This window comes from Varanus komodoensis, unplaced genomic scaffold (assembly GCF_004798865.1).
Source record: "Varanus komodoensis strain SLA01 unplaced genomic scaffold, ASM479886v1 scaffold14_1, whole genome shotgun sequence".
NCBI classification, from domain to species: domain Eukaryota; kingdom Metazoa; phylum Chordata; class Lepidosauria; order Squamata; family Varanidae; genus Varanus; species Varanus komodoensis.
In genome coordinates, this window is record NW_025335438.1 from 2054173 (window position 1) to 2072077 (window position 17905).

The window sequence follows — 17905 nt, forward strand, 5'->3', positions numbered from 1 at the left end:
CCCCCCCCCATACAATATTAAACTTCCCCCCACCAACCGAGTCCCCCACCAGCCCAGCCCCGCATGGCCACGAACAGCGGCACTGCCCTTCAGCTGCCGTTAAGTGCCATTAAGACCTGTTGACTTTAATTTATTCAGATTGTTCAAGCATTGTTGATGTCATTCTTTGTTAATCATGACACTTTGTTTTTGTCAATATTGTTAAAAGGTTCTTCAGAGCTGGCTTTTTCTTTGTAAAAATGGAGCTTTGTGCATACTGAGTAGTTCAGCCTTCCTTTTATCACCTGTCAATGTCTCTCTTCCTGAACTAAGCATGGGTTCAGTCTATTTTTGTCTGTCTCTTCATCTCTAACACATATACAGCTATTTCTAGTTATTTCTCACATTGTTTGCTGCTTACTGCTTTTGTGTCTAAGAAACCATGATTTATTTTGCATTTATTATGAGAAGTGATCTTGACAGGTATATGTTCTTAAAATAATTAATTAGTGTATCTTTAACAGATGTGATATTGACTCTACCCTGTTGAGCTATCAGGCTATCTTCACCAAAAAGGGGGCTTGATAATGAAGTAGCAAAGAAAAGGATGCAAGGGAACTGAGTTGCAGCAGAGCCATTGTTCTTTAGGAAATGTTTTAGAAGAAATATAGATCAGTATAATGGAGCAAAATTTATTCCTCAAGTAAAACTTGATGTAGGAGACAGCAAATAAGTACAAATCAAAAACACATTTACTGTTACAGGACTACATACATCTTGGCAGATGTGATGGATGACCAGCTGAAGTCTATGTGGTTCTCACCCTTCCAGGCTGAAGAAATTGAAACTGACCTTGACATGGTAAAAGGCTTGAATTTAATACTTGCGCTGGGCATATGATGTGGGGATGGAACAGTTATTGCATTTTTTTTTGCAATGAAATTGTACATTGGCATTGTGTGGAGGCATCAGAGAGCCCTGGGCATGTATTGTTGCTATAGTGGAGCCATGATTTGACTGTACTTGGCAGAACAGTTGTGGGTTTAGTAAAGGGCTTCCCTACATTTTCTCCCATACTTGGAGTGCTGGAAAAGGTCGTGTCTGTGCATGTTTGCTTTTTTATTGTAGTTAAAAGCGAAAATGTACTATGTGAAGCAGCCTTAAGCAACAGAAAGGCCTGGTCTATATTAAGCTCTCCAAGGACTTCTCCCTCTTCTGCTCTGGACTGCACTGTTTCCTGTTCTAATAATATCGAGTACCACCATATTGGCTGGGGGAATTAGTGGCTAAATCCAGTGTTTCAGAAGCAGGCTTCTGCTTGTGCAATGAGATTTACCATTACTCTTGTCAACCTCCTGTAAACTTCCAGATCAGCCTTAAAAGGTCCCCTAATCCTACCGAACAGATTTGGTGAGCACAAGAGGAGCTGGAAAATCAGTTCTGTCATTGGGTTCCTATCTTCTGGTGGACTGCTAACACTGGCTGAAGCCCTTTAAAGCCCCTTTTTACTTTTACAGGTGAAGGTTGACTTAATTGAACTGTCAGAAAAAGGATGCAGTGACTTCGACTTGCAGGCAGAACTGGAGAGGTCGTTTTTGTCAGAACCATCGTCTCCTGGTCGAACAAAAACCACAAAAGGCTTTAAACTTGGCAAACACAAACATGAGACATTTATAACTTCCAGGTAACTAGTGGCTTCATTCATGCATAAAATTAGATTTGGATTTTCCCACTCTATAGTTTGCAGCTTTTGGTATAGTGAAATCTAAATTTGAACAGATCAAATGCATGATTTGCTCTGCTTTAGCACATATCTTAAAAGCTTGATTTTATGTGAAATGAACCACTCCTAATGGCCTGAGGTCTATGTGCATTGCACCACAGTATTATGAAGTAGAAAAGCTCAAATTGGTTTGGCAGTAATAAGAGTTCCTTTGAAAAAATTGATAATATGGGAACTAACCAGAATGGGATCTAGCTTAACAATTTACCTAAAGGAATTTACATTGGTGGAGGAATTTAATAATCTCTAAAACCTTGTAAACTGATGTGCCAGAGCAGCAGTAAGAAAACTGACTCTGACAGGAACCTTAAAAGGTACATGGTGAGTTCTGAGCACTTTATGGCTAATTTGAAGTATAATAAAGTGGTTTATCTGAGAAAAAGGTAGCATATTAGAACTGTTGTCATAAGATGTCTGCTATCATCCTATGAATTAACTGAATATATTTGGTATTCAAGGTATGAGGGTGTTAAAACTGAGCCCTAACTAAAGGCCACCATGGAAAACCTGTTACCTTAGCATGCCACCTGTTTGTCAAACCGAAGGGGGGAAAGGACATTGAAATTTGTTCTGGGCTTTCCTTTGAGGCTTGATGCTATAGATTATAGCAGTATATTTTGAGAAAGCTGTTTGAACTAACTGCCACTGAAAAGCTTGCTTGAGCAATCAGTGCTAATGCGGATCAATAGAGAGAATGTGGATGTGAGCTTAAGAAGGATACAAAGAAGAGGTGTTTTGTGCAAACAACACCATTAGAATTTTTGTGTGGTTGTTTTGTGAAAGGCTTATCAATGTTTGCATTTTCTGGTATATATCAGTGCCTGGAGAGGTTATTCTTGTGTCCTGCTTGACAAGCTATCTTAATGAAATCATGCCAATCTTTTGGGCCTTCATAGTGGAAAATCTGAATACATTGAACCTGCCAAGAGGGCCCACATTGTGCCCCCACCTAGAGGAAGAGGCAGGGGAGCATTTGGCCAAGGCATTCGGCCCCACGACATCTTTCGTCAGAGGAAGCAGAATACAAGCAGGCCGCCTTCGATGCATGTTGATGACTTTGTGGCTGCAGAGAGCAAAGAAGTAGTTCCACCAGATGGGATTCCTCCTCCAAAGAGGCCACCAAAAGTTTCACAGAAGATCTCATCACGTGGTGGGTTCTCAGGGAACCGAGGAGGGCGAGGAGCCTTTCACAGCCAGAATAGATTCTTCACACCACCTGCTTCAAAAGGTGAGTCCTCTGGTGGTCCTGGATATGGTCGACTTTATGCCCTAAGGAACCAGGATTGAGAGATTATCTAGCATGTTTTGTAAAGTTCAGGGTAGTACTGCACTTACATTCATCACTGTAGGTTGAAGGCAAGTTGTACAAGTCCTCCACATCCATTATGGGGAATTTGTGGCCTTCCAGATGCCTTTGCCTTGTTCAGCATAGTGGAAGGTGAGGGATAATACTAGTTGTAGGCCAAAATATGTAAAGGGCCACAAGAAGTCACCCCGCTCTACATTTTCATTCTTACTCCCAAAAGCCTTGTTACTATTCCTATTTTACAGACTGCTAAAGGCCACTCAGGACCTCATGGTAAATGTAGGACCTGCATCCCAAATCCACCCCCAGTACTTGGTCCATTTGGCTAAGCTATAGTGCTGTTCTCTCATTTAAAATGAACACAGTGCCTTTTAACTTAGATGTGCAATTGACTGTTACAAAATATGGGCAATCCTATAATGACTTAGCAGTTGTGCTTTTTCATTTAGGAAACTATAGTCGCCGTGAAGGAGCGAGAGGGTCAAGCTGGAGCGCACAAAGTTCTCCACGAGGCACTTACAATGAAAGCAGGGGAGGCCAAAGCAATTTTAACCGGGGCCCACTTCCACCTCTGAGGCCATTAAGTTCTGCAGGTATGTGATTGTTCTATTATTTTTATGTTGAAAGCATGTTGAAAATATGCCCAGTTCGTTGAACCAGTGATATTTGGTTTTGAAGTTTATACTTTTGGTGTTTATTCTTGCCCATCCTTTCTGCTTTGTATGATGCACCCATAGCATCTTTCAGAAAGTTAAAAGTTAAAACCATTAATAGTAAAACACAAAGGCGAAGCCGGGAAGTGGGTAATATCCAGCGATGCCATAGTACTAGATGCCTTGTATAAGGGATGGCATACAAAAGTTTTAAATAAATAATAAATGCCAGCAGAAATATACTAGTACAACCCTAAAAGCTCGTCCAGACTGCTGCTTCTGGATCAGGATGCACCAGAAGAGCTTGCAGATGGTCATCAGAGAGGGCAGAACATATCCCCCTAAACTGGACATTGCAAAGTCAAAGCATGGTCATGGTAAAGGCCATGATGTTCTAAGCTCCTCATGTCCCACCAGGCCCTATTACCTGTGGTTGAGGTATTTCTGTGGAAGGGTAACTCTGCCCATGATCATTGTCTCAGACATCAGATCTAATAGGCAAGCCCCCCAAACCCTGTACATACAAATTGTCCAAATTCATCCAAATATGCATTAGGCTGCAGAAGCAGCAATGGTCTAATCAAGGACATGTGTGAAAGGTGATTCTCCAAGCAAAGACCAGCCTGACCAAGCTAGCTCCTTGCATTTTTCAAATTAAATTTATATACTTTTCTGCCAAGGCATCCAAGGTTGTTTATGATTTAAAATATCAAAACACAAGACATTACAAGAAGTTTTTCTTTTAAATGTCTAACTTTTCCAGACTGTTGAGATTCCTTCAAGAACCAGTGGCATCAGTTTGGTTTTGGTTTTGAGACACATGAGAACTCTTGATGGTTTACTTCTTAATAGTTAAAAAGTATGCATTTAATAATGAAATGGGTGTTTTAAATGTGTGTTTGTAATGAATACCAAAAGCCAGAGTTGTGCTGTCTGTTCTATTCTGAGTGAATCTGTACGTTTTGCATGTTTGCAGCCTGATTGTACATTTTGCTTGGCAGTGAGCCTTAATTTCAAGGGAACTTCTCTACAAGTGTGCATAGAGTTCCAAGTGTAATCAATTTTCACTGTCCGCATTAAGTATCAGAACCTTTGGCTACTGTGATACAGTTTCTTTATAGAGAAGGGGCAATCTGTACATTCAGTTGCTGATACTGTCACACATACAAAACTGTTTAAAGAAGCCTCAGTGTGGAGGTTATAACATAGAGTTGGGCAACAAACACCCACCAGTTGCATCTGGATTCCTCTGGCCTCTAGTACTGACACCGGCAGAAAGCCATCTCGAAAGGTGGCTTGCTGCTATTTTTATTGAACACAAGCTAAATCAATAACTTTTTAAAATTTATTTATCTTCTTATCAAGCCTTCATACTAGTTTGCTGTAGAAATTTGTTGACAATTGTCAACTTTTGCATTTTTTGTCACTGTCGTAGGGGTGGGAGGGAAGTGTCATCCTGAGTGCCCAAAGTTGCCCAACCCTCTTATAACTCATAGATTGACCCTTATAGAGAGTCTTAGTAAATGTACAGTAGTGATGCCTCTAATATTCTTTCATTCTGTTTAAGGCTACCGGCCCAGTCCTCGTGATCGTGCTTCCAGAGGCCGTGGTGGAATTGGACCTTCTTGGGCAAGTGCAAATAGCAGCGGTAGTGGTGGCTCAAGGGGCAAGTTTGTTAGCGGAGGCAGTGGAAGAGGTCGCCATGTCCGTTCTTTTACTCGATAAATAGACCTTTGAGAACATCCTGACTGTGAACATTTCAAGATGGTGACAAAAGTGTAATTGAGGACCAATGCTAGACTTACTGGTATCTGGGGGCAGCAAGGTTTTTTTTTTCCCTTTTTTGAAGAATTCATTTTTGTTTGATACGAGATCTGAGATTTCAATAAAACTTTTTTTGTGTGTGAATACAGTTGCTTATGTGTTTTGGCAAACACAACAAGTCAACATTTGCTTTAGCAAGCTTGCACTGTAACCTTCATCCGCTCAAAGTAGGAATTGCTGCTCCCACACATTTACTCACCAGAGCGTTATGCTGGATTTAACCCAAATCCATGCCAATGGGGCAAATTTCATTTACCTGTCATGATATTAATGGTAGCCTTTTAAGGCTTGGCTTAAGTAGGGTTGAGAAGCACTTGTGCAGAGCTCCAGCCACTACATTTACAACATTGCTTTCAGTGGCAATGAATTTCTTGGCAAGAGGAAGAATTCCCTTATGAATTATAGACAGAATATATTCAGGCTAGCTTACACTAATACACTGTGCACAATGTTGGCTCAAACATTGTGCACAGTTTAGTACCATCTGTCAAATTCACAGATTATACACACTTTGTCCTGCATATTCAAAAGACATGTTCTCTGCTTCACCCCCGTCCACAAACTGCATACCTCTGCCTCTCCCTTTGGCCTTTATCTGTTAGATTTTTTAAAAAAGTAGTTGGACTGCTTGTACACATTTCATAACGCCATAACAGCTGAGCCAGTGAAAAGGGAAGTCTTCTTTAATATATTGGAACCAGAGGTGTCACAGCCATTAGAGGCTGCAAACTGCAGTCACCGTTTTCCCCCTTGAGGTTTGTTTTCCTTTGCATGTATATGATTTTTTGACAGTGCTTCAATTTGATTCCTTTTTTGGCTTTGGCTATGGTAAGTATCTACAACTGGTTTTGACTTCAGAAACAATATCTGTAGACATCCACATGCACATAAATTAGTTTTATTAGTTCACAGACTGAACCTTTTCTAGTAATTTATCTTGTATATAAAAAATGTAACTATTCTTGTCACTCAACAAGTTTCAGTGTCTGATGTTTGGTAGCAGCTAAACTGCTGAAAGATGTGTTAGTCCAAAACCTATTTTTTACTGTTTTCCCATCATGATACATTGCTTAATGAGGGAATAGGTTTAACATATTTAACACATTTATTTTAACTTATTAAAAACAAGGTTTGCTGGTCTTCTGCTAAGAAAGGGTGGTAAGTGCATTAACTTGAAAAGGATCTGCTAAGATCTTAGTTTCATAATATGAAAAGCACTCCATAGCTGTATGATGTAACCTTCAACTTCATGAAATCTTAAGTATCTACAGTTATACAGCTGAATTCAGTTTTTGTCCTGATAGACCTGCTGAAATAAGTAGAACTTAGATTAGATTGAATTTGGATCTAACCCTTTAAGTATAACATCTTTTAAAGGTGCTGTAGATAAGTCCCCATGCTCTTATTGAAAGAGTTAATATAAAAGTACATTTGCTAGCTTTCCCAAATTTAACTGCGTATTATTCAAGACTGGGAGCAAAATATCAGATTAAGAAGCAGCTGTCACTTCTAATGGACCAGTTGCTATGAGGAGTCTTGGAGGCTGCTTGGTTTGAGTTCCTGAAAATAATATTCTTCAGGCTAGTCTTCTAATAATTAAAGGTCTTGTGCAAACTGACTTATCTTTACAAGCAGAGTTCGACACTGCAGGCACCCAAGGCTTGCTTTGGACCTTGGCCACGAGACTTGATTTGCAAGAAGAAAATAACTATTACAGCTGCTACTGCAGGCTCTTGGGTTACAAATCTGTCTCTTACAGATTGATATATCAAAGGCACTACAAAATCTGCTCTTTCTTTAGATTTAAGCTCTGGGTATGTCACTTATACCTTTTTTTAAATTTGAAACCTGACCTGTTGAATATATTATTAACTTGTTTTAAACTGCTTAAGCTATCATAACTGAGATAGCTACACAGGTCAACAAGCCTACCACTAAAAGGTCCCTTTGTCCCCTAAAATATTTCAGTTTTGTCCCTGCAGTTCCAAGCACACTGAAAGGCCTAAAGTACATTAGCTTCTGCTTGGCTACAGAATTTGGCTTAAGTGACGAAAAACCCAGTGGAAAGAGACATTTAGGTAAATATCTGAGCCAAGTGTCAGTAAACAAAAATAGGCACATGGAAAAAAGTGTTTCAACTGCAGACATTAAATTTCTAATATGAACTCATGCTAAAACCTAATGGTTGTAGGAGGGGTCTGGAGATTCCAAGGGAATAAATTGGTGGACCTGATCTCATTCATGTACATATTATTCAGAGCAAGTTTTAATGTCACAATTACCCTCTAGTCCAAATATAGATGACGAGGTGCGAAATTCAGTAATTCAAGCTGAGTCTGAAAACTGCTTTCAGCTTATATGACAGTCACTTCCCGGGATTTTCGTTTCATACTCTCCAGTCGTGTCAGAGGTTGGAAGTTTGATGCTTTCTTGTTTCCATCCCTAGACAATCGACAGTCTGTCTGGAGGCTCTTTATTAACTCCAGCAACTCCTGTTTTTCAAGCTCTGCCTGTTCCAGCTCTTGACGATGCTGTCTTTCTGTTGTCATCAGAATACCTATGTCAGACATCATCCTGGACATCTGACTCTACCAAAGAAAAAAGCAGTAATGAATTACTTCTGTATGGAAGTCCAGCAGTTGCACTGATTTTACTGAGAGAGAACAGCCTTTTCCAACCAGATGCCCCAAACCTGCAGTTCCCATCCCAACATTTTACATCCTTGAACTCTTGTTCTTTAATCCCTTCTGCCGTGCTGGGCTGCAAATTATGCAGTCTAGTTCACACCATAGCCCTCTCAGCCTAAGGCTTGACAAAATGGCTACCTAAGGCTCAAACTAGTTCCATGCTGAGTTCATTTGATTGCATTGACAGTTGACAACATGCTGGAATCCAAATTTGGGCTGAGGAGGGAACAACCTGTGAAGATTCCTACTTAGGGCCATATAGGGTTGGACAAGTTCAAAGCAATCATCTCCAGACCCTAACCCCTGGCCTGGTGGCTTAAAAAGGAGGTATGGATAAGAATCTACTTAACAGCAATTTCTGATAACAGGAGGATTTCTGGAGGGAAGCAGCAGACAAGCTTCACCTGCCCTGTGTCCTTACCTAATAGGAAAGGGCAAAGGATAGCTTGGCTGTGGGCAGTTTGACTGTGAATGGGTTAGCTCCAAAGTGGAAACCTTGCACAGAGTGAAGATGGTTCCTATTTGATGTGTCAGAAAGCTCAGAAGGACCTGATGTTTCAGACAGAGACCAAATAATATTCAACCTGCACAGGGGTGGAAGTCATCTTATCCCTAACTGCAATTCTGTTGCCTACTCATATTACAGACCTATCCCTCAAATCATTTTTGGTTCCAATCCCTCTGGACTCCAGGCTGATGCAAAATGGATCAGTTTCAGTCAATAGCCCATTCCTTTGGCTGTTTAAAAGCAAAGAAAGAAGGGTTGTTCTTGCTTTAGTATGTCTCAGACCAGACCCTTGAGCAGTTTTCCTCAATCTGGTGCCCTCTAGATGTCCTGACGAAAATGTCACCTAGCTAGCTAGGGTTGATGGGAGGCATAGTCCAGCACATCTGGAAGGCACTAAGAAGGGAAAGGCTGCCCTGGGGGTATACATAGGGAAAGTACAGAACTCTGGATTTTCAACAATAGTCCTTATCAGCATGTGAGGCGTATTATAATGACAGTCCTCTCTGCTAGTACAGTAAGTGTGGGAAAGCAAGGCAGAGTTCTCAGTGAGTGGGAGATGTTGGGGGAGCCCTTGACCAATGTAGAAATGGTCTTGGTTTTTAAATCAGAATAGTTTGGGATTTCTGAGGGCTATTCTGCTAAATTAATCTAATAGGATTGGGAAAAATTTACCATGCATTAGTAACAAAGACGCTGCTTCTTCGAATTGCAATTGGAATTTTTGCTGCTGATAACTGATAGATGCAGTAGCTACTTGGCAATCGAGAGTTCAGCATGGAATACAGAGCAATGCCAATTCACAGAAGGCCACAGTTTAAGTCATCCTTTCCTAACCTAGTGCCCTCCCAGATGCCTGTGGGATTATGGGAGCTGTAGCCTAACACAAGGGGACCAAATAGGGGAATGCTGGTTAAGGTACCAAGACTGCCTAGTAGCACGTTTACCTTCAGCTCTTTAATTTCATTTTGCAATAGTGACTCCTTTTGCACCATATGTCTCCGTTGGGAATCTAAGCGTGATTCCATCTCAAGTTTTGCTTCTTCCATTCGATAGATCATCTCTGACCTAAAGAAATAGCATTCTTGAGGCTAGTCATTTTACCTGTGACAAGAAAGTCAAAACCAACCTAACTTTTCTAGTCAGGCATATTAGTCATTCAAGTATTTCCATACTGGGACTGAACCATCAGCCATGCAGGCTGTCATACTCTTTGATATTGTACAACATATAGGCACAGCTGCAGTCGCTCCTTAGTAAACTGTGGCAGTTCCAGTGCTGGCAGTGCCATGAAGCACAGAGTAGATGGTTTCAAACTTTCCAGAGCTCAAGAATCAATTATTTTCCTTTTTTTTGTGGGAGGGAGGGCAATAGCTTGTGCTTTTCGTATAAACACAACATTCTATTTTAAGGATTATGTGTTAAATGCTATATAATTCAGTGATAATTTACAGTCACTTTTGTGATTTCCTCCCCAAATGAATGTAATAGAAAAGAAGCAATATAAAAAGGCAATCGGAGTAAAAAACTTATGACCAGGATCACTTATGACTTATGGGAACTGAGGTCATAGCATTAGGCCACAGGTAATCCATCAGTCTGCTTTTATAGCATCCAGCTTTTTCTTGTCAATGGATTCACAGATGCTGAGATTACTTAATTTATGCCTACAGTTTCAAACGGTGAGCACTCAAGGAACTATAGAAATCAGCTTTACCTGAGTAATTCTAGTTCTGTTCTCAGCTCAGCCACACAGTTGTGGTGTGCATCATCAGCACTGAGAATGCCATACCCACAACCATTGGGGCATTCACGGTTCCGATACTCGCACACTGCCAAGTGGCTGTTTAAGTTACGCCGTTCAACCTGAACTGGGCAACCTGAATGAAAAGTGCAAGATTGGAGGAAACACAGTAAGTGATTTTGTCTTCAAGGCCACACACAGGAAGAAAAAGCTCTTTCATTTTTAACATTTTCTGAGAAAATGTCAACTGCTAGTAAGGGGTTTCTGTATGTTAGTGCGTTATTATCAGAATATCTAGTACAGGAGTTGGGGAACGGCCCTCCAGATGCTGTGCGATTCCAGCTCCCATCTGCTTCAGCTACCATGAATGAAGGATCACAGATTTGCACCCCCTTCATTTACTCAGTGCAGGGGTAGCCAAGCTTTGGCAATTTGATAAACTCACTTTGATCAATATTAGCTGCCATCCAGTTTTCCAAACACTAGTGCAGTCTCCTCACCAAATCTAGTTTGCTTCAGTAGATGGGTTGTAGTCAGTGCTAGTCCTACTTAGAATGTACCCTGAGAATAAGACTTAAGTTTGACTAACACTGGATACAACCCAGTGTTGGCAACAGGTACACAAACATCTGCAGACAAATAGGCAAAAGCATTCACAGTGGTCATGCAGTAAAAGTTCTTGTCTAAAATTTGGAACAGAATTATGAAGAAGACCTGCTATTTCCAAATGTCCCCACGTTCCACCTACCCGTGTTTGAGCATGGAATCTGGCTGTATTCACACTCCCGTTCATGCCGGTCAATGGACTCCAGTGAGCACACCATTTCACAGCTGCAGCCTCTGTTTCTGCAGTGAAGCTGGAGCCGATTAAGATCGTTTCTCATATATCTGAAGACAGAATTCCTTTCATTTTTGCAATACCGTAAGATGTTTTATTTTCATAATATCTCTTGATTCCATGAAGGGAATATTTAGTGGAGAACAACTGAGACAACAACTTGCAAGAAAATAAAGGCTTGCCTTCTCTTTCAAGCACAAGGGAAATCATTGAACTGAAATTCTACAATTACAAGTTCCTTGCTCCCATGGCCATTAAAACATTCTAGAAATGTTGCTACTAACTTTAGCTTCCTTTTGTTGAGAGAACACCGATAGCATTTTTTGACATCTGGCTTGTTTATAAATATATAGGAACAGCATAGGTTAAACTCTCCAACACAGGGCCCTTCAGACATTTTGGGCTTGAACCCACAGGATCCCCCACACAGCTGGAGATGATGGGAGTTGTGATCCAATACATCTTGAGGGCACCAATTTAGGAAAGACCGGCATAGTGAAGGCATGCAGCAAAACACTTGGAAATAGTTTCATATTTCATCTCACAGCTTGCTGCCTTGCTGTCCCCCCGAACCGGTTTTATCCCTGTGCTCATACATGCCTTACATCAGTCTCCATTCTTCAGCTGGGGTAGGGTTTGTATTCCCCCCACCCCAAACTTAATGGCTTTCCCATTCCACACATTCATGTGAAGACAGCTGCAGCAAGAAACTATCTTCTAACAGTTCTTGTAAAGAGACACCTATGACCATCCTGGGCCTTTAACAATAACATCTCTCATTGCTAAATCCCAGATTTCATAGCCATCATTTTTAAAAAAAAAAAAAGCAGTACAAATATTTGCAACAATTGGACAGCAAACCACACAGGGCTAGGTGATGCCCACTGTTCAAATTTGTTAAATTCAAAGTAAAATTGACTTAGGGTCCAATCTCATGGGTTGTACCCTCAACACCCTCCACTCGAAAGCTTACAAGCATCCTGTGTGTTTTCAGCTGTCTAACTATGGTGCTTCTCAGGTGGAGGGTAGAAGGCTGCAGAGGGAACAGGTTACATTGTCTTACTTTTGATGCATTCTTTACTCTGTCATCAAGGTTGAGTTCCTAACCTTGGACAGGCAACCAGCACAGTTCTTTCCATGCTGGCTGCAGAGAGAACAAGAGCACAGATTCCCAGCTCCAAGTTAGTTCAGCCTTTGACTGCGAATCTGGGAATCTGAAGTATCTTATGATCCCCCAAACAATGTCTAGGGATGATAGGACTCTATCCTAGCCAATTTCACTTTTCCATTGTTCATACAATAGGGGAAGCTAATGTAATTCCAAAACAAGAACAGAACAGATCCCCATTTTCCATGAGTGCATTAACATAGCTCGAGCTCCTCTGAAATAATCCTTTGTTAGGCACCTGTAAAGTGGTCGAAGGACTGACAGATCAAGGGGCTGGCGATCTTCTGGGCAGCTACTGTGATGAACAAGCCATCCATGTATGCAGGAAGCGCAGAATGCATGTTCACAAGGAGCCTGCAGCGGATCTTCCAGCACATCTCGGCAGATACAGCACAGCAGGCCTTCATTAACGTAACCAATGAAACGCTCAATATCATAACCCATTGTTTTCTCAAACTCCTATCACCAAACACAGGAACAAGACACAGAATTATCAGCAAATGGAGAACCACAGCCATTTCACCCATTGTCTTTGAAATTCAAGGCAGTGCATCAGAGTCCATGCTTAAAGGTCTATGAAAGCATAAGGGATTGGACTGGCTGGCAATTTTTATGGAGTTCCCAAGCAAAGAGCTGATTCTGACATTTAAGGGTGTTGATATAATCTAGTGGCATGCAAGCTTCTTCCTGCTATTGGCCAGGCTTCTGAAATGTCACTGAATGGTACAAACAAACAGCAGTTACAGAGCCTCAGGAAACAGTTTAGCTTGGATAAGAAAAGTAACTTTTGTTTGGCTATAGTCCAACACAAATTATGTGAAATGAAAAGTGGCAAGAAAGCTGGTGTAAAAATACCTTATCATATAGATTTTAACCTATGCTTAACCCTAGAGAGTTTAAAACAAAGTTTGTTCTTCAGCTAAGATACCTTTTCTTTCTACAAGTACTTGCCAATGTATGGAAACAGATGAGTACCACATAATTGTGCCCCCTCCCATATGTAAGGAACAAACTCTGGTCCATAGCAGAAATAATCCAGTGAAAGTAAAACATTTTTAATTGTGTCAATGGGAGAGATCAAGGCACATGCTTACCTTACATTAAGCTCAAAAGGGAAAAATATTTGATTTTGCATGAATCCAAATATACTATTTACCATATACTGCACTCTCAATATCTGAACACTCTACATAGCAGTGGAACAGGTGACAACAGACTGGGTAAACCTTAAAGTAGACTTGATCAGATGCCTGAAATATTATTCTCACTAGGCAATAAACAATAACCGTTACACAGAACAGTATAGGAAGGATATAAACACTGGAGCCAAACAGAGATGCATGCATCTGTAACTTTTTTTTTATTTTAAGCAAAGCTCTCAGTTCACATCTTCCCTCCATACTGGGGTACAGGACTTCTGGCCCCTCAAAAGTGCCAGTACAACCCAATGGAGTTTTCCCTTGCCCCAACCACCTATTTTTGTTAGTTTCTTAGGATTTGTGCAAATTTTCTCCTTTCTAAATAGATGAAATGCTTTTCCAGTTACTATCAAGAACTCAGGAAAAAAAGGCTTATAATTCCCAGCATGCCCTAGCCAACACAGCTGACAGACATTCCAGAAGCTGCAAAACTATTTTTTTTCCTGTCTAAACAATCACATGATTGCATTTTAAGATGGATTTGTGATTTTTGCTGCAGGATGCTCAGTTCTCTCTCCAAAAGTTGCCATTTTCAAGCATTTGATAGTTGGCTCTAGTTCAAGAAAGATTACCTCCCAATTTCTGAAATCAGGTGTGGCAGCAGGTAAGTCGGTCTTCACCGGCTCTGGACTTCAACTCCCAGAAGCCCCTGCCAGGATGGTCAATGGTCAAAATGCTGGGACTTGAAGTCCCAAACATCTGATGACCTGATTTCTGCCCACCCTATCTTCATCAAATCGTTCAGATGCCACCACAGCATTATTTTTGCCCAGTTTAACTGGTCGCCTCCCGGCACGTCCACTGGCATTTGCTGTGCCCAGTCCTTCCCCACTCCACTCTTGTCGCTTTTAGAAAGCGCATCCTCCGAAAGCTTGAAAAGCCAGCGCGGAGAGCCTCGCCAGCCTTCCTGCTCGCCCGCCCCGCCCCAGCCACCGCATGGGAAAGCTCTTCGCCTCACCGCCTTCTTTGAAAAGCGCTCCCGCAGCCACCAGTGCGTCCGCCGGAGTGCCCGCGAGAGGCGCGCGAACCCGCCGGCCCCGCAGGCAGGAGGACGGACCGCTCGCCTCCCCGCCGCCGCGCAGCCGCCTCTCGGGGCTCCCCTTCTTTAGCCTAGACTCACGCGTGTAGAGTCACTCGCGCTTCACGACTGCCGGGTCCCTTTTGAACCCCCGCCCCCATTGCCGAGCGAAAGCTGGAATTAAACGCTGCCCATAGAAAACAGCAGAGAAATTCAGGATTTTAAGGCGGAGTCCTGTGCAGGACAACGCGGTGGTAGTGAGTTCAGTGGAACTTCGCTCAGATAAGTGTGTATAGGATGGCAACGTTATTTAGACATGGCTACTCTCAGATAAGTGTGCATCGGAGCAGTGCAGCCTGGTAGTAAAATCTTAAGACATGCCTACAAAGAAGTAAACCCCATTGAGATCAATGGGACTTATCTCCAGGTAAGTGAGTTTCAGTGTGGCAGTGACTGGGCGGCAGTGCGTGCCTCTCCTCAAAGCAAAAGGGTGGTTCTTTATGCCACTCTCTCCTTGCAATAGGAACATGAGGTTTTGCTGCCACAGGAATTTGTGTGACAATGTTGCAATGCCTAATAAATAAATAATATTCAAATATCCTTTTTCAAATGAAATAAAATCCAAGTTAGAAAGGCTATGAACCTCTGCTCTTATTACTCTTTCATCCTGTATTTCTTCATTGTTCTCAAAGGGGAGCTCTCACTCCATTAGAAAGATGGAAAAGTCTGATCTAAGGAATCAGAAAGTTCTCTATCTCTGTGTTAGGGCTATGCATGCTTCGATTAAAAAAAGTTCTGCAATGGCATGGCTGTAGGACTTCTTCCTGTGTAAACGTGCACTGGATCGAAACTTGACGATTTCTTTCTCTGTGATTCGCAGACATTCAGCAGCACCCCCTTCCAGCCTCGGAGCTTGGTTCTCTCTCTAACCCTCGGCTTCTAAACAGCGCACAATCGCTATAAAACTTTTCTTGCGACGATATGCTTGACGGTTCTGCGTCGTAAAGTGTACTGTACCACGCATCCTGTCATGCTGAAAGTGGCAAAACCATTAGCGAGGCACGCGCAATAGAACAGCTAGAGACGTCTCTCACTTTAAGTGCTGACGATAAGGCAGGAGAAAGTCTATTGATGATGGACGTGCATAGATAGGGCATGCGCAGTAGGATGAGCAGAGCTCACGGGCGGGAACACGGTGCTGGGCTGTTGCGTGGAGGCGCGCATGCGCGGCTTAGCGAGCGGCTGGATGCAGGAGAGGTGCTTCCCGTGCGGCGGGACGATTAAATTGTGGTGTAAGTCCGGTTTTGTGCTCTGGCTGCTGGGGAACGGGAGTGAAGAGGGCAGGTGTAGAAACCGCGATAGGCCACGATTAGGCATTAAAGAGCTAGCACAGGCATACGGTCTTTTGGGGTTTCCAGTACGCGGATTTTTAAAAACTTTATGCAGCTTGGACAGCTTCTCCTTTTTATATGTGTATTTCCTAAACCACGTTTTAGGGGAAGGCAAAAAGCACTCCGCACAATATCAGAAGCACGTGGTTCTACAATCAGGCTTAGCAAGAAAGCTGTTGACCTTCTGTAGGAAAAAAGTTCCTTTGCTCATGCTCAAATGCATTTTGCAGTTCGACATTTGTAGTTTTTGGAGAAAAGGCACGTTGGACATGAGCCAAAACCAAAGGTACCTTCAGGTAAGTTCCAGAAGTTTACTTAGGTGATATTTTCTCCAGGCAGGGATATGAGGAGCTTTATACAGAACTAAACATGAAGTGCAAAGAACTCAGCAAGTGTGAATGTTTTTATTTGCATTTCTTAGTCTGTATTAGCAACTGGCTGTGGGCAGTTTTGCTGGGATTAGATTGCTGGATGTGGGCAGGAGTTCTAGGCAGTGTGATGGATACCAGGATCATACACCTAGGTCTTGATCAGTGGAGGTAATGACTCCCATGAAATGGCTGAATTATTTGCATTTGCACTAGTCAAAGTTATAATTATATGTAAAATATGATAATTGGTTTCAGCTTGAGTGTTTCAGCTCGTGTTTATCTTATTGTAACACTTCTACTCATTGTATATGTTTACAAACCACAAAAAGCTGATTCAACTTTACCTTTTAATGCATCTTTACCTTTAGAGTTGCTATGACCACATGCATGTTGTTCAGTCACATCACATTTTTGCTCTAATGTAATAACAAGCCGCCGCCTCTTCACACTCATACTGTTTTTATCTGAAGGAATTTTCCTTTTGTCCCTTTTGTTAAGGGCACATCTTAAAACAAATCATGAAAGCTAACATATGTTTATCTTTGGCAGCAATACATGCATATGCAAAGATAAACAAGTGCAAACTGAAGTAGCAGTGTCTAATATCCTAATGGTAAGCTGGTAACCCCAACTCTGCATGAGGTAGCCTCAGATTAACTGAATTTTGGTTTGCATTAAATGTGACTTGATGGCATTGTACAATTTGCACTAAAACAAATGCCACATCATTTGAACTCTCATTTATCATGACCTAGCTGTATTCACTTTGTTCTGTATGGGTTACTATATGTTATAATCTCCTGTACACTACAAGAATTTCCAATGTTACTAGGACTAACAAGAATGATCACAACAAAGTAATATAAAAATGAAACTACAGAAAACCACTGCTGTGTTAAAAAGAATGGGAAGGTAAAATTATGTTTACCTGTTACCAAAAAGGTATCTCAGGACTTCAGGGAGAACCAAAAAATCTTTATATTTGGTCTCCACACGCTTATCTTGTCTCATTTAATATCACAGGAAGACTGCCTGGAGCAGGAATGAGAACCAGTTTAATGTGATGATTGGTAGTTGCATCCTGCAATGCAGATCCTGCTGTGTGTCGGCGGACAGGAATATCTCCCGGGTCCCTTCTAATTCTGTGATTCTTTATTGATGTCTTTATTACTGTTTTTCAGGCCAGTAAACTTGAACATGAGACGATCAGTAGCTCCAAGTCAGCTGTTGGGGAATTCAGCCAAAAAGCCAAGGTTTCTGCCTCCAACAAAAATCCACACGGTGTCCCTGGGGAAGGAATCCCAACTCTCACATACAAAAATTCGAACAGTTGAGGTAATATGAAAAAGAGAAGAAGGCAACAAGTGTAGTAGTAGTAGTAGTATTACTCAGTGCCAACTGTGTTTCAAAAATCATTGTCAATAATTCATGGAATCTGA

General features: G+C 41.7%; 3 protein-coding genes across 5 annotated transcripts in view; 2 read left to right on the forward strand and 1 right to left on the reverse strand.

Moving 5' to 3' along the window:
• Nucleotides 1–1486: 1486 nt before the first annotated feature.
• On the forward strand, nt 1487–5629 carry LOC123020374 (protein virilizer homolog). The gene is made up of 4 exons (XM_044424009.1): nt 1487–1663; nt 2659–2990; nt 3500–3661; nt 5289–5629. Exons 2-4 carry the CDS (start codon nt 2804–2806, stop codon nt 5444–5446), a joined length of 507 nt encoding a protein of 168 aa, XP_044279944.1. The 5' UTR covers nt 1487–1663; nt 2659–2803; the 3' UTR covers nt 5447–5629.
• Nucleotides 2896–14700, reverse strand: LOC123020373 (RING finger protein 151-like). Of its 3 annotated transcripts, none has more exons than XR_006414077.1 (6): nt 12726–14514; nt 11230–11369; nt 10455–10617; nt 9685–9805; nt 7828–8133; nt 2896–3031 (listed from the first exon to the last, which is right to left on the reverse strand). XR_006414077.1 is itself a non-coding variant. In XM_044424006.1 (6 exons), the coding sequence occupies exons 2-6, from the start codon at nt 12929–12931 to the stop codon at nt 7900–7902; spliced, it is 864 nt and encodes a 287-aa protein (XP_044279941.1). In that variant the 5' UTR covers nt 12932–12946; nt 14645–14700; the 3' UTR covers nt 6341–7899. The 3 variants fall into 3 exon arrangements, 2 of the variants coding, with proteins under 2 accessions (XP_044279941.1, XP_044279942.1); XM_044424006.1 differs by lacking the exon at nt 2896–3031 and adding an exon at nt 14645–14700 and having other exon boundaries at nt 6341–8133; nt 12726–12946; XM_044424007.1 differs by lacking the exons at nt 2896–3031; nt 11230–11369 and having other exon boundaries at nt 6341–8133.
• Nucleotides 14701–15063: 363 nt separating this feature from the next.
• The window catches only part of RAD54B (RAD54 homolog B), a 48137-nt gene continuing 45295 nt past the window's right edge, over nt 15064–17905 (forward strand). Inside the window, exons 1-2 of the mRNA XM_044424305.1 lie at nt 15064–15131; nt 17648–17801. Coding sequence (XP_044280240.1) covers nt 15115–15131; nt 17648–17801 — 171 coding nt within the window. The 5' untranslated portion in view covers nt 15064–15114. The remainder of the gene's footprint in view (nt 15132–17647; nt 17802–17905) is intronic.

Bases quoted from the DNA above. Each gene is read 5' to 3' on its own strand.
- LOC123020374 (XM_044424009.1), top strand. From the start codon at position 2,804: ATGCATGTTGATGACTTTGTGGCTGCAGAGAGCAAAGAAGTAGTTCCA. The intron at 2,991-3,499 runs GTGAGTCCTCTG...ATGACTTAGCAG, and splicing joins CACACCACCTGCTTCAAAAG to TTGTGCTTTTTCATTTAGGA. The intron at 3,662-5,288 runs GTATGTGATTGT...ATTCTGTTTAAG, and splicing joins GAGGCCATTAAGTTCTGCAG to GCTACCGGCCCAGTCCTCGT.
- LOC123020373 (XM_044424006.1), bottom strand. From the start codon at position 12,931: ATGGGTTATGATATTGAGCGTTTCATTGGTTACGTTAATGAAGGCCTG. The intron at 11,370-12,725 runs GTGCCTAACAAA...TTCTGTCTTCAG, and splicing joins GTCCTTCGACCACTTTACAG to ATATATGAGAAACGATCTTA. The intron at 10,618-11,229 runs GTAGGTGGAACG...CTTTTCATTCAG, and splicing joins GATTCCATGCTCAAACACGG to GTTGCCCAGTTCAGGTTGAA.